General features: G+C 46.2%; 1 protein-coding gene across 2 annotated transcripts in view; it reads left to right on the forward strand.

Annotated features, from left to right (window-relative positions):
• Window positions 1-12,308, forward strand: part of LOC123768912 (dynein axonemal heavy chain 7) — a 339,155-nt gene that overhangs the window by 115,677 nt on the left and 211,170 nt on the right. For both annotated transcript variants that reach the window (XM_069309142.1, XM_069309143.1), the window contains one exon: window positions 8,156-8,377. In XM_069309142.1, the coding sequence (XP_069165243.1) occupies window positions 8,156-8,377 (222 nt within the window). The remainder of the gene's footprint in view (window positions 1-8,155; window positions 8,378-12,308) is intronic.

Raw genomic sequence — 12,308 nt, forward strand, 5'->3', positions numbered from 1 at the left:
ACCACTTCCGTAGGGGTCTTTTGCTGCTCAGCAATTGCCCGCCCTTGGGGGCCAGCTGAGGTTTTTGTTGCCACTGTTTGGCCTTGGGTAGGAAGTGGTATCGTTGCTGGTAGGGGCACAAGGTATTGTGCAGCTTGTCTCCCATTATTCTCAGTGGCCGGTTCTTTTCCTCCTGGGGACTTTGCGCTTTTGTGGGGTTTTCTTTTTCTGTTTTTCTTTTGCCTGGTGGCGGGGTCTGTCCCCTTCGATTATCCACCCTTTTGTTGTATTGGTGGTCCTCTACTAGGCCCCTGTGCTTGTACACCTCACGGGGGTTCAGGGTTTTTAGCAGTTCTCTTGGTAGTTTGGGCCCAACCTGTTAGCAATACCTTGCCTGGGCTTAGCAGTCAGCTTAAGGGCCCAGGAAAACCACTTTGAGGTCTTTGGACCTATGGATGCGTCCTCTGGGTCCCAATTTGCCAAGTGCGAGTTTGAAGGTTGCTCTGTTCCCTTGTCTCAGGGTTACACTCATCAGTTTTGCCTCAGTCATGCTGCCTGTTTGGTCAATGACATCTTTGACCCGGAGTCTTGGGAGTCTTCGTCCTTGCTCATGCTCCAGATTACCCAGTCTTCTGATTTTGATATTTAGGTACAGGCGGCTTCGGCATTGCATGCTAGGTATTGGTTGCTGCAGCGCGCGCTAGGTTAGTTGCTCACCCGGATGCCCTGAGGCTGCCCTGCTTGGGTTATAGGGACCCCAAACTTGGGGGCATTAGTTGCTTCGACTTTGGCTTTGTCTGCACTCCCATGACCTTTCCCTGTTGGTGTTGTTTAGATAGAAATGAGACATGGGCAGCTTCAGGGACTACCCCTTCCAGGTCGGTGGCAGAGGCATTCGAGCCTGCTTCTCCTGCCGAGGCTTACGGGTCTTACCAGTGGACCCTCTTCTTCTCAGCCTTTTCCCTAGATTCTGGCCTTTTCTTTGGGGGCAGAGTGTGTGGAGGACTGCTCTGCCCGGGGTCCTAGCGTGGAGGACCGTAGGGCTGGGGAGGAGTGGAATTTGGGGGTCTGGGCCCCATTTGACCCTACTTGGGTGATGGTACCCTCGTCGTGGGGATTTTTGTTGCAGGGGGAGGGGTTTTCGTGCCCTCTTTCCCTGTACGAGTATGATTTGGGTTTGGCTCCTCCCCGGGTTTTGTTCCGGGTTTCCCTGGGTTCTTTGGTTCCTGCCTTCCGGGGGTTTTCAGCTTCTTGAATCTAGCCCAAGGAGGTTTGGGAGGCCATTACAGCTTACCTCCTGTGAGACCCGGATTACGCCTCAGTGATGGATCCGTCTATTTTTGAGTTCGGTTTGACCTTCCCCTTTTGGGTACGTTATGAGGTATGGGAATCTTCCTGGTTAGCAGACTGACCTTTCCTTTCGTTGAGGGCATGGCATGGGTTTGAGGGATTCAGGGACTATTTAGGTTTTGTGGCGGGGCGGCAAGTTTTCAGCTTTTGTTGCCTTCCATTTGGCCTGAATCTGGCACCTCGCATATTCACGCGTCTCATCCGGGTTGTGGTGGCCCGTCTGTGTCTGTTATGGCTTCGAGGTCTGGCCTATCTCAACGACTGGCTAGCGTGGGCTTCCAACCAGTCCGCGTGTCTGCTCACCAGGGGTATGGCTCTTTCCCAGCTCGCTGGGTTCAGGTTCCTGGGGAACTGAAGGAAGCCCATCTGGTTCCATCCCGGGTTTGGACTTTGCTGGGTCTTGTGTGGGACTCTTGGACTGCTTACTTGTCTGTCCCTCCTGAGTTGTTACTGCTGCTGCAGTCCCTGTCGTCGCGTGTTTCTGGAGGGTTTCTGGAGGGTCACTCGGCGGTTGCTTAAGCAGCTATGCGGGAGTCTGAACTTGGCCATGCTTGTTGACCTACGGGTCAGGTATAGCTTTGGAGGCTATTCTGATTCCTTCGGGGATCTCCCTTCCGCTGCTCTTGCGATGGTTGGGTTAGGCCCCCGCGGCCTTTGTGTCGGTTGCTACATTGCGGACTCCTCTTCGGGTTTTTCAGGGTTCAGTGCCTTGGCACCTACTGGAGCCCTCGCTTGATGTGTTCACGGATGCCTCGTCTCTTTAGGCTGGGGCTTTGTGACAAGTGCTCACCAGGCCAGCCAGAGGCGGTGGACTCAGTCCGATTGTCAGGATGGGGGGGACTGCGCGGATGATCGGCGCGGCAGCGTTAGTGAAGTTTACTTGTTTTAGTTTGGCAGTTCTGCCTCCCTGTTTGAATTTAGATAGCAATTTTTACCATGTGGGGTTTGTTTTGTTACACTTTTCTTTCTGGGTGCCAAACCCTGGTCAATGGCAGACATGGAATGCTTCCAAGTACATGGCGGTTTCCACAAGCCATAGCTCCTCGTGCCTCTGAGGAAGCCAGGTTCTGGCTCGTGGTCCCCGGGAGGCAAGAACTCCAATCGACTGATGCTTTGGTCTAATTCATATATATCAGCCCGTTAAGCTCCAGGGAGCCTCTGAGGCTCACCCAGAATGTGGCGTTTCATTACATTCAATGCTGGTTATTTATCTAAGACTGCAATGAAAATTAGATTAATAATATTTTAATTTAGTATTATCAAATACAGTAACATTCTTCATAATCTGTTAAGGCTGAGAACATTACGTAAAATACTAAGAAATTATGAACGTCTTTATAAATAAAGGATTCAGTACTTGTGATAATGTTATATAGTGTGTGCATTTAGAATTTGTAGTCTTTATAAAATGTCTAATTATGTTTGGCAGTACAGTAGTTGTAATTCTCGTGTCTTTATACGAGTTTTTGCATGACTTAGTAATTACTAAGTACATTCCATTTGCAGTTTGAAAAACAATTCATAATCTATTTCAGTAATAAACATAAATGTATAAAAATGTTAAGAATTTGAAAATTCTACATTTTAGGCATCTCTAAGATTTCTGAAAAGTATATGGTATATAAATGAAATGAAAATATACATTTTCATCAAAATAATTGATGAAAATGTATTGATAAAGTTGCACATCTACATGGGTAATGGGTGTCACATTGAGAGTTCTTAGCACAAGGTGGGATTCTATGAAGATGAAATTAGTTGTTCTTCATTGTTCCTCAGTTTAAATAGGTTTTCTGAGCCAAGTTTTCTTGATACTACCATATTCACAGCTTTCTGGTCCACCCACAGCACCATTGACCTCAGAGCTCTACAGACTTTACAGCTCATTTGACAAAAGGCTTTACAATTACTTTTCAAATGGTCTCATCACATAGTTGGTGCAAGAATACATTGTATCCTAGGTTCATATCCTGGTTGGGGAGGATTGACCGGGTGCCAATCCTTAATTGCTCACCCAGCAGTGAATGGGTTCCTGGTTGTTAAACAATTTGGCGGGTCGTATTCCGGGAAAAAAATTAAGTTAAAGGACCTGCCTGAAATGCTATGCATGCCAGTGGCTTTACAAGAATGTAATAACTCCTGTAAGAGTAGTATGCAGACGATGAATCAAAATAATGTGTCTGTTGATATGTTGACCAAACCACACATCAAAAAACGAAGAAAAAGAGGACATTTTGGTCTGTAGTGGTCCTTTATGAAGTAGTGTATCACACAACTTGATAATGATCCAGGACGGACCGAAAGGTCGTTGCTTCACTTTCTGATGTGTGGTTTGGTTATCAGTGGAGTAATATCTCAACCCAGTGTTGATTGATCAATTCTGTAATATAAGACAAACCGAAGAAGCCTCAGTCATTGCTATGTAACTTTCTGCCACTAAACCAATATTGCCCTGACCATATCACTTTCCAGCACTATCTACCAATTTTGTGTGCCTGGCTGTAATTACCTAAGTGTAGCCACAGGATGAGAGCTACTCTTGTTGTGTACAGTCTTTCCAGTACTCTTTGTTATATGACTTTGTCATATGAAACTATTGATGATTTTGACATCCACCACCTTTTCACTGAATTTGTTCCATCTGTCTACCACTCTGTAGGGAATTTGAAAAATAGCTGAGATAACCCAAATGTGCATGAGAGTGTGAAACAAATTGGATGAGTAAAAGTTGCAAGAGTAAGCAGTTGCAAGAGTAAAAGTTGCAAGAGTAAAAGTTGCAAGAGTAAAAGTTGCAAGAGTAGAAGTTGCAAGAGTAGAAGTTGCAAGAGTAGAAGTTGCAAGAGTAGAAGTTGCAAGAGTAAAAGTTGCAAGAGTAAAAGTTGCAAGAGTAAAAGTTGCAAGAGTAAAAGTTGCAAGAGTAAAAGTTGCAAGAGTAAAAGTTGCAAGAGTAAAAGTTGCAAGAGTAAAAGTTGCAAGAGTAAAAGTTGCAAGAGTAAAAGTTGCAAGAGTAAAAGTTGCAAGAGTAAAAGTTGCAAGAGTAAAAGTTGCAAGAGTAAAAGTTGCAAGAGTAAGCAGTTGCAGACAATGAAAACCAAGATGACCACCGGCAAGAGGAAAAATAAAACAGAGCTGAATATTGGTGGATTTAATGAGGACAGTATTAGTATGAGCAGTTTGCAAAATTAGATTATTGTAAACCATCATGTGAAAAGTATCAGAAATTTGAGAGAAAGTAATGACTACTTGAGTAGTAAAGTTTGAAGGATAAAAGGAGGAATTATGCAAAGACAAAACTCACAGGGAAGGTAAAAGTAAAGCCTTGGAGGGGATTATAAAGTACTGAAAATAGTTTTTGAAGAAGCAAATCTAAACATGAGTGAATACAGTAAGCTACACAAGGAAATCCAAAAGGACAAAGAACTTGTTAGTATAGATGGAGGAAGTTACACTGGGATTAGAACAGTGCAAGGAGGATATGCACAAGTGGCCAGGGAGAAAGAAATAATAGAAGTGGTGAAGAAACTGTAGCAATCAAAAAACCACAGACAATAGGCTGGAAGTCAGAAAGGAACTGGCATCAAATCTGAAACTGGTGCAAAACAGTTGATCGAAGCAAGTCGGTAGAAATTTTTGGTTGCAAAGAAAGAAATGATATCTAGGTCAGAAAGAGCCACAGAAGTAGCAGATAAAGTTGTTTAGCTAGTGGAAGGTCTTACAACCAAAGATAATGTCTGTGACTACAGGAGAATTGGCAGGTACAAAAAAGTGAAAGATCGACCCTTGAGGATCACCCTAAATAGATGCAAGATATACTCAGGAATGTTAGGAAATTACAGTGATGAAGAAGGGAAATTATGGTCATTAAAATGACCATGTCTTCAAAGGAAGAATGAGAGAAACTGAAACTAAACTTTTTTGAAGCAAAACGTCATTGAGAGCAGGACCGAAGAAATAAATTCTTTCTACAAGTTGATAGGGGTAGGTAAGCCTGTGAATTGCTAAAAAAAAGGCAAGCCAGCAAAATCACTAGGGAAAGAAGGAGTAAAGACCAAGGGGAGAGAAAACATGTTTTCTGAAAATTGTGTATACTGTACCAACATTAGGGTAATGGAATATAAATATATTCGTTAAAAGATGAAAAAATTGAAATTTTTGTTAAACAAATCTCATGACATATGGCATCAGAGTCGTGAAAAATACATCTCTATGTTAAAAAATAGATTTTTGATGAATTTTCTGGGGGGAGCCCCGTCGTCTTCCCGGAGTTATCCAGGCTGAATGGATATGCATAACTTTCTAGCATCAGTCAAAGTGCTTGGAGTTCTTGCCTACTGGGGACCACGAGCCAGAACCTGACCCCCTCAGATAGGCACGAGGAGCAATGGCCTATAGAAACCCCCGTGTGGTTGGGAGCATTCTATGTCTGCCATCGACCGGGACAGGCACCCAGAAAGGTTGGCGCCCCAAAACAAACACCTATTCTGGTGAAAATATTGCTACTGAAAGCTAAACAAGTGGACAGAACTCCCCAAACAAAATTAGCAAATTTAACATGACGTCATTATGTTGCCGCGCCACTGTTTGCGCAACCCCCCCATCCCGGGAGGGGAAATGGGGAGCCCAGACCCTTCACGCCGGCGATCCAACCAGTAGTTCTTAGCTGATGTGATTACTAGCCAGTTGGGTGCCTCGGGCTTCGGTTTTGTTTCAGTTCTGTGCCTTGTGGTGTGGGCTGTCTCTATAGGTGGTGTGAGAGTCTGGAGAAATAATGTATGGTACTCAGGCTGGATGCACCTAGTGTTCTCTTCCCTAGATGCCTTGTAAGTACTGCCCTTGGGGCTTGGGGCTTCCTTCAACAAGTCACCTTGGGATCTACCTCCGCTTTGTCCTTTACTGCTCAGTACTTGGCCGCCCTTGAGGTCAGCTGGGGTTTTCTTGCCCTTGCTGTCTCTGGGTAGGAGGTAGTTTTTGTCACTGGGGGAGCGCAGGGTACTGCACAGCAAGTTATCACCTATTATAGCGGCTGGCTTTGTTCTGCCTGGGTACGTTTTCCTCTTGTTTTTTTGTTTTTGTTTTTTCTGCCTGGTGGGGGGGGGGGTCTGCCTGGTCCTCCCCCTCTCTGTTGTAATTACCTAAGTGTAATTACCTAAGTGTAGTTACAGGATGAGAGCTACGCTCGTGGTGTCCCGTCTTCCCAGCACTCTTTGTCATATAACGCTTTGAAACTACTGACGGTCTTGGCCTCCACCACCTTCTCCCCTAACTTGTTCCAACCGTCTACCACTCTGTTTGCGAAAGTGAATTTTCTTATATTTCTTCGGCATCTGTGTTTAGCTAGTTTATATCTATGACCTCTTGTTCTTAAAGTTTCATGGCGCACACTTTGAAACTATCCCCAAGTCGATCGGATGAAAAATGGATTTTATAGAAATATTCTCTCTCGTGACTCGTGAGTGAGTCGGTTACGCGGACTCGAGAAAAATTGGTGCACCTCTAGAGCGACATGGACACGCGAAAGTGTTAATCAGTATCGAGTACTGATTCTTCAGTACTCGGGCTGCATGCGTCTAGGGTTACCTTCCCTAGGTGCCCAGTAAGTACTGCCCTTGAGGCCACCTTCCACAGGTTCCTTGGGTTCTGCCTCTGGTTGGCCGTTTACTGCTCGGTTTTCGGCTGCCCTTTGTGTGCTCCGGTGTTCTGTCTCCCTTGTTCGCCTTAGGGTAGGAGGCAGTTTGCACTGGTAAGAGGCGCGGCGTACTGCGCAGCTTGTTTTCACTAATCATAGCAGCTGGCTCTGTTCCGCCTGGGTACACTGTCCTCTTGCGGGGTTTTCTTTCTTTTTGTTTGCTCGCCTGGTGGGGGGGAAGTCTGCCTTGGTTATTGCCCCCCTGTGTACTGAGTACTCTTCTTTCTTCTGGTGGTTCCCCCTGCTAGGTCCCCGTGAGTATACAGGTCCCCAGGGGTTCAGTTCTTAGAAAGTTGTTTGGTAGACTTGGGCGTCGGTAAGCAGTACTGTACTTCTGCTCGGTGGCAACTCTTCATAGTTGGCTACCATCCCAGCTCAGCTCACTAGCTCAGTGACTGAAAGACTTTCATAGAGAGAGGAAGTACAACATGCTATTGTGTCATGGTGCATATCCCATGATTTATTTGCAAACCTTGTGTTTAAGATTCTGTTGACAATTATTTGTATTTACAACCCATCCTCAGAACAAGTCCATTCCATCCAGCGGTCTACCCCACAGACGTATTCAGCAATTTTAACGTGCTGTTCATTCAAAACAGAATTTTTCTCAAATATAAATTAATGTTATTATATATTAGCATATTGTGCATATTTAGGCACTGGTTAGGTTAGGTGTTTAGGTTCTGTTGGCGATTATTTGTATTTGTAGTACGTCGGTGAAGCATTTACAGCGTTGTGTTTAGAATAAAAGTCGTCAGCAAAGCACTTGTTCCGGAAGTGTTCGTACGTCATCAGTTGAGTTGTGTGTAAACCATTTTTCATTCTTAAACGGGGGTTTCACGGCTAGGTTAACGAAAATTTGTCTTTGTTTATGAGGACGGGCTGTTCAGTAATAGACCATACAGGGGTTCCTGCAGATGTTACTTGGTGATAGAGCTTCACGGAGCCATCAGGGCTCTACCAGAAAGAGGCATTTCATTTCTACATATTATTGCTTTAATTTTTATGGCTGAATATTGCTGGGCTTATTGTTACATTTTTCTAATTAACCACATATTGCATTACACTTATTTCCAATATTTTGCTAGTAATATTCAGCATGTTTTAATGATTTATCTGATAGTTACTTTTTGCTTTTAGTTTCAGGAATCTCTTATCTATACGCTGAAGATGAAAACATGTGCTGGTGTCGACACTTGGTCTCGACAAAGTGGTAGCAGTAATAAAGATATTGATAGTCTCTTACTATCTTGGCCCCTTCAAGTAACACTAATAGTAAGACACATCTTTTGGACTGCAGAGGTTCATCAAGCTATCTGTGGTGGCACTCAGGCTCTGCAAGAATGTTTGAAAAGAGTAGAGGTAAATATTGTAATGCATTTATTATTATAAAAAAATCATTGAATGTAATGAAACATCAACTGGATAGCCCCATTGGCTCCCTGAAGCCATCAACTCTGATAGTGCCATATTACTAGGTGCCCTCAATCACAGAGTTCTGTTGGCCTTCCAAGGACATGAGCCACAACCTGACCCCCCCCTTCCCCCTCAAAGGGGCACAGGGAGCAGTGGTACATAGGAGAAAATTATTATGATTTTATTCATGTCTGCCACCAACAGGGAAGTGCCCAGAAAATCAGCAAAGCAAAACAGACCACTGCTGGTTATAGGTGAGACTGCAGCCTCAAAACCACCAAAAGAACTCCACCAACAATGTAAACAAATGATAGAGACTTTACGAAACTAGTGGAAGCTCGGTTGCTTCACCTTCCCCTCGTTTATAGGGAGGAGGGACACAGCCTAGGGTTGGCTGTTTGCATCACCATCAGTTCTATGAAGATGAAAACAAGTCCAATGCCTTGGCGGAGGGAGGGTGTCATGGGAGCCAATGGGGCTCACCTAGAAATTGGCTGGTTTACTTGGGTTTATTTCTTATCCTCATTTGTGTTGGCCCTTTTGATGCATGTTTGGTTTGCTTGGCCCTGGTGGGCATTTTCTTGTTTGATGCTGGCTCCTTCATTTCTGGCAAGGATTGGGTCGGCGGTACTCGGGTGGGGTGCTTTGATCTTTGTTGCTTCGTTCTCTTGGCTGGGGTGTGTCGAGCGTGTTGTCTGGTTACACTTTCGCTACTGCCTTTGGGTCACCAGTTGTGTTTCGGTGACCTTGTTGTTGGCGCTCTGGTTTCCCAGGTTTCCTGTTCAGGGTCCCTGGACCTGTGTGGCTTTGGGTCCTGTGTTGCAGTTGTCTATTCCTTTTTCTGTGGGGATCCCCTATGGCTCCCTGGAGCTTATCGGGCTAATGTATGTTATATTAGACTGGGACATTAGCTATGGAGTTCAGACCTACCAGGGATCAGGGCCAGAACCTGGCCCCTTCAGAGAGGTTTCAGGGAGCAATGGCCCTGGAAAACTCTCTTGTGGTTCGTTTTTTTTCCTTATCTGCCATCGACTGGGGTTAGGCACCCAGAAAGGTAGGCATAACAAAACAAACCCCACTTGGTAAGAAATTGCAACCAAGGACTGAACAGAGAGACAGAACTCCCCCAACAATAAATCATTAGGAAACAAGCAAATGTCATTAACTGCTGCCGGCCACTTTATCGCGCAGCCCTCCACTTCCCGGAGGGGGATGGGGGACCCAACCCCACCCCTCCCCCTCACCTCGCTGGCTACTCACACCTCCAGTTTGTAGGTGTGAGTAGCCAGTGAGCTGGGGCAGTCGTCAACTCTGGCCTCAATTTCTTGGCCGATATGTGCCTTAGTGGTATTTCCTGCTCTTTGTGGTGTGGTGGCTAGGAGAAACTTAAATGTACTGGGGCTGCATATGCTTAGGACAACCTTCTCTAAGCTTCCTGTAAGTACTACCCTTGGGTTCTAGGATTACCTTCCATAGAGCCTTCAAGATTCCACTTCTGTTGGGGTTCTTGCTGCTCAGCATTTACCCCACCCTTGGGGCCAGCTGGGGTTTTGTGGCCTTTGTTTAGCCTTAGGTAGGAAGTGGTGTTTTTGCTGGTTGGGGCGCAAGGTGCTGTGCTGCTCGCTTACCTAAGTGATGGCCGTGTTCCTGTTCCTTCTGGTGGCATTGTGCTTTTGCAGGGTTTTTATTTTATTTTTTGTTTTTCTTGTTGGGACGGGGGTCTGCCTTGTTTGGCTATTTAGTTCACATAGAGTATATTGGTATCCCTCCTCTAGGCCCCTGTGCTTGTACACATCTACACATCACAGAAGTCCAGTTCATAGCTCATCCTCTTTTGTCAGCTTTTGGGTTTAACCGGCTGAGCAGTATCTTATCTGGGCTTTCCGTAGCAGACAGCCTACAGGCCCTGGAAAGCCCCCGTTGGGGCTCAGTTGACCTATGAGTGTCTTCTGAGTTCCACCTCACCCTGTGTGAGTTTGAAGGTTGCTCTGTGCCCCTTGTCTCAGGGTGACAGTCACCTGTCTTGCCTCCATCATGCTGCATGTTGGGTCAACAACAACTTTGACCCAGAATCTTGTGAGACGTGTTCTCTGCTCGTGCTCCATTTTACCCACTCTAGGGTAAAAGCTAGGTTGAGCTAGGTGAGCTAGGTTGGTTGCTCACTCAAATGCTCTGAGGCTGCCCTGTCACTGAGGTTCGGGTTCAGGCGGCATCCATGTTGCATGTTCGGGTTATGTTGCTGCAACGTGCTAGGTTGGTTGCTCACTCAAATGCTCTGAGGCTGCCCTGTTTTGGTTATTGGGACCTGGACTTGGGGCCGTTAGTCACTTTGGTTCAGTCTGTGCCCGCAAGTCCTTCCCTGGTTGGCGTTGTTCGTCCTGCTCCCCACCTCCCTGCTCCCCACCCTCCTGCTCCTGGCTCCCAAACGTCTGAAGGTATCGGTGTTGGGGCAGGGTTTAATTGATGTTGAGGCTTGGGCGGTTTCGGGGGCTGCCCCATTCAAGTCAGAGACGGAGGCATTTGAACCTGCTCCTCCTGCCGAGAAATCAGGGTCCTTCCAGCAGACCCTCTTTTTTCTGCCTTTCCACTGGACTCTGCCTTTTCTTCAGGGGTGGAGAATGGCTCTGCCCCAGGACGTAGTTTGGAGGCTCCTGGGGCTGGAGAGTTGACCTGGGGGGCTTGGGCCTCCTTTTGATCCTGTTTGGGTTTTGGTACAATCTTTGCGGCGTTTATTGTTTCAGGGGGAGGGGTTTTCTCAACCCACTTCCTTGTATGAATATGATTTGGCGTCGGCTCCTTCCCGGGTTCGGTTCCGAGTTCCCTTTCCCACGGTTTTCTCTCTCTCGACTCTCGCCTAAGGAGGTTAGGGAGGCTATTGCGGCTTACCTCCTGCATGACATAGATTATGCCTCTGTGATGGATCCGTCCTTATTGGAGTACTGTTCTTCTTCCATGTATTGGGTGCATTATGAGGTTCCGGAGTCATCCTTGCTTGTAGACTGCCCTTTTCGCAGGGTGCAAGGCATGGGTTTTCAGACCCACACGCTCGAATCAAGGAATAAAGGGTCCTGGCTGCCCTTTATCTAGTCAATATTTCTGGTCCCGGTCGTTCGTGTGTGGCAGATGGGTCGCAGGTTGCAGCCACTTGTCTCGACTTCGAGTTAATGTGTGCGTGGCGGCCGCCTCCTGGGTAAGTCCCTCTTTTACTGTACTTGTCTTTGGTTAGGTAGCTCCAGGGAGCCAGAGGGGCTCTCCCACAGAAACCCAGCGTGAATGTAATGGAACGCCATTTTATGGGTGAGCCCTAGAGGCTCCGAATTGGCTCAGCCAACGAATTGGAGGTGAGAGTAGCTGGCGCGGGGGATCCCGGAGATCTCCTCCCACTCCTGGGGAGGGGAGCAGTGTGCAGACAAGCAGCAGTGAATGACGTTTGCTTGTTTCCTTGTGTTTTTGGTGGAGTTCTGTCTCTGTTCGGTCTTCGGTTGCAATTTCTTACCAGGTGGGGATTGATTTGTTATGCCTACCTCTATGGGTGCCTAACTTCAGTCGATGACAGACATGGAATGCTCCCAAACACATGGGGGTTTCCATAGGCCATTGCTCCCTATGCCTCTCTTGATTCGGGGCAGGTTTTGGGCAGGCAAAACTCCAATTGGCTGATGCCCCAGACTAATATAGTGTATATCAGTCCGATAGCTCCAGGGAGTCTCTGGGGCTCACCAAGAAAATGGCGTTTCATTACATTCAACGCTGATTTTTTATTAGTCTCCTAATTTCTTAGTCTCTGCTAAAAGAACTTCATCATATGCATGTATAAAATTTACTGACTAAAATTATTCATCATAATGAGTAATCTTATTTTAATAAAATGAGTGAT

Source organism: Procambarus clarkii, chromosome 64 (assembly GCF_040958095.1).
Source record: "Procambarus clarkii isolate CNS0578487 chromosome 64, FALCON_Pclarkii_2.0, whole genome shotgun sequence".
Taxonomy (NCBI): domain Eukaryota; kingdom Metazoa; phylum Arthropoda; class Malacostraca; order Decapoda; family Cambaridae; genus Procambarus; species Procambarus clarkii.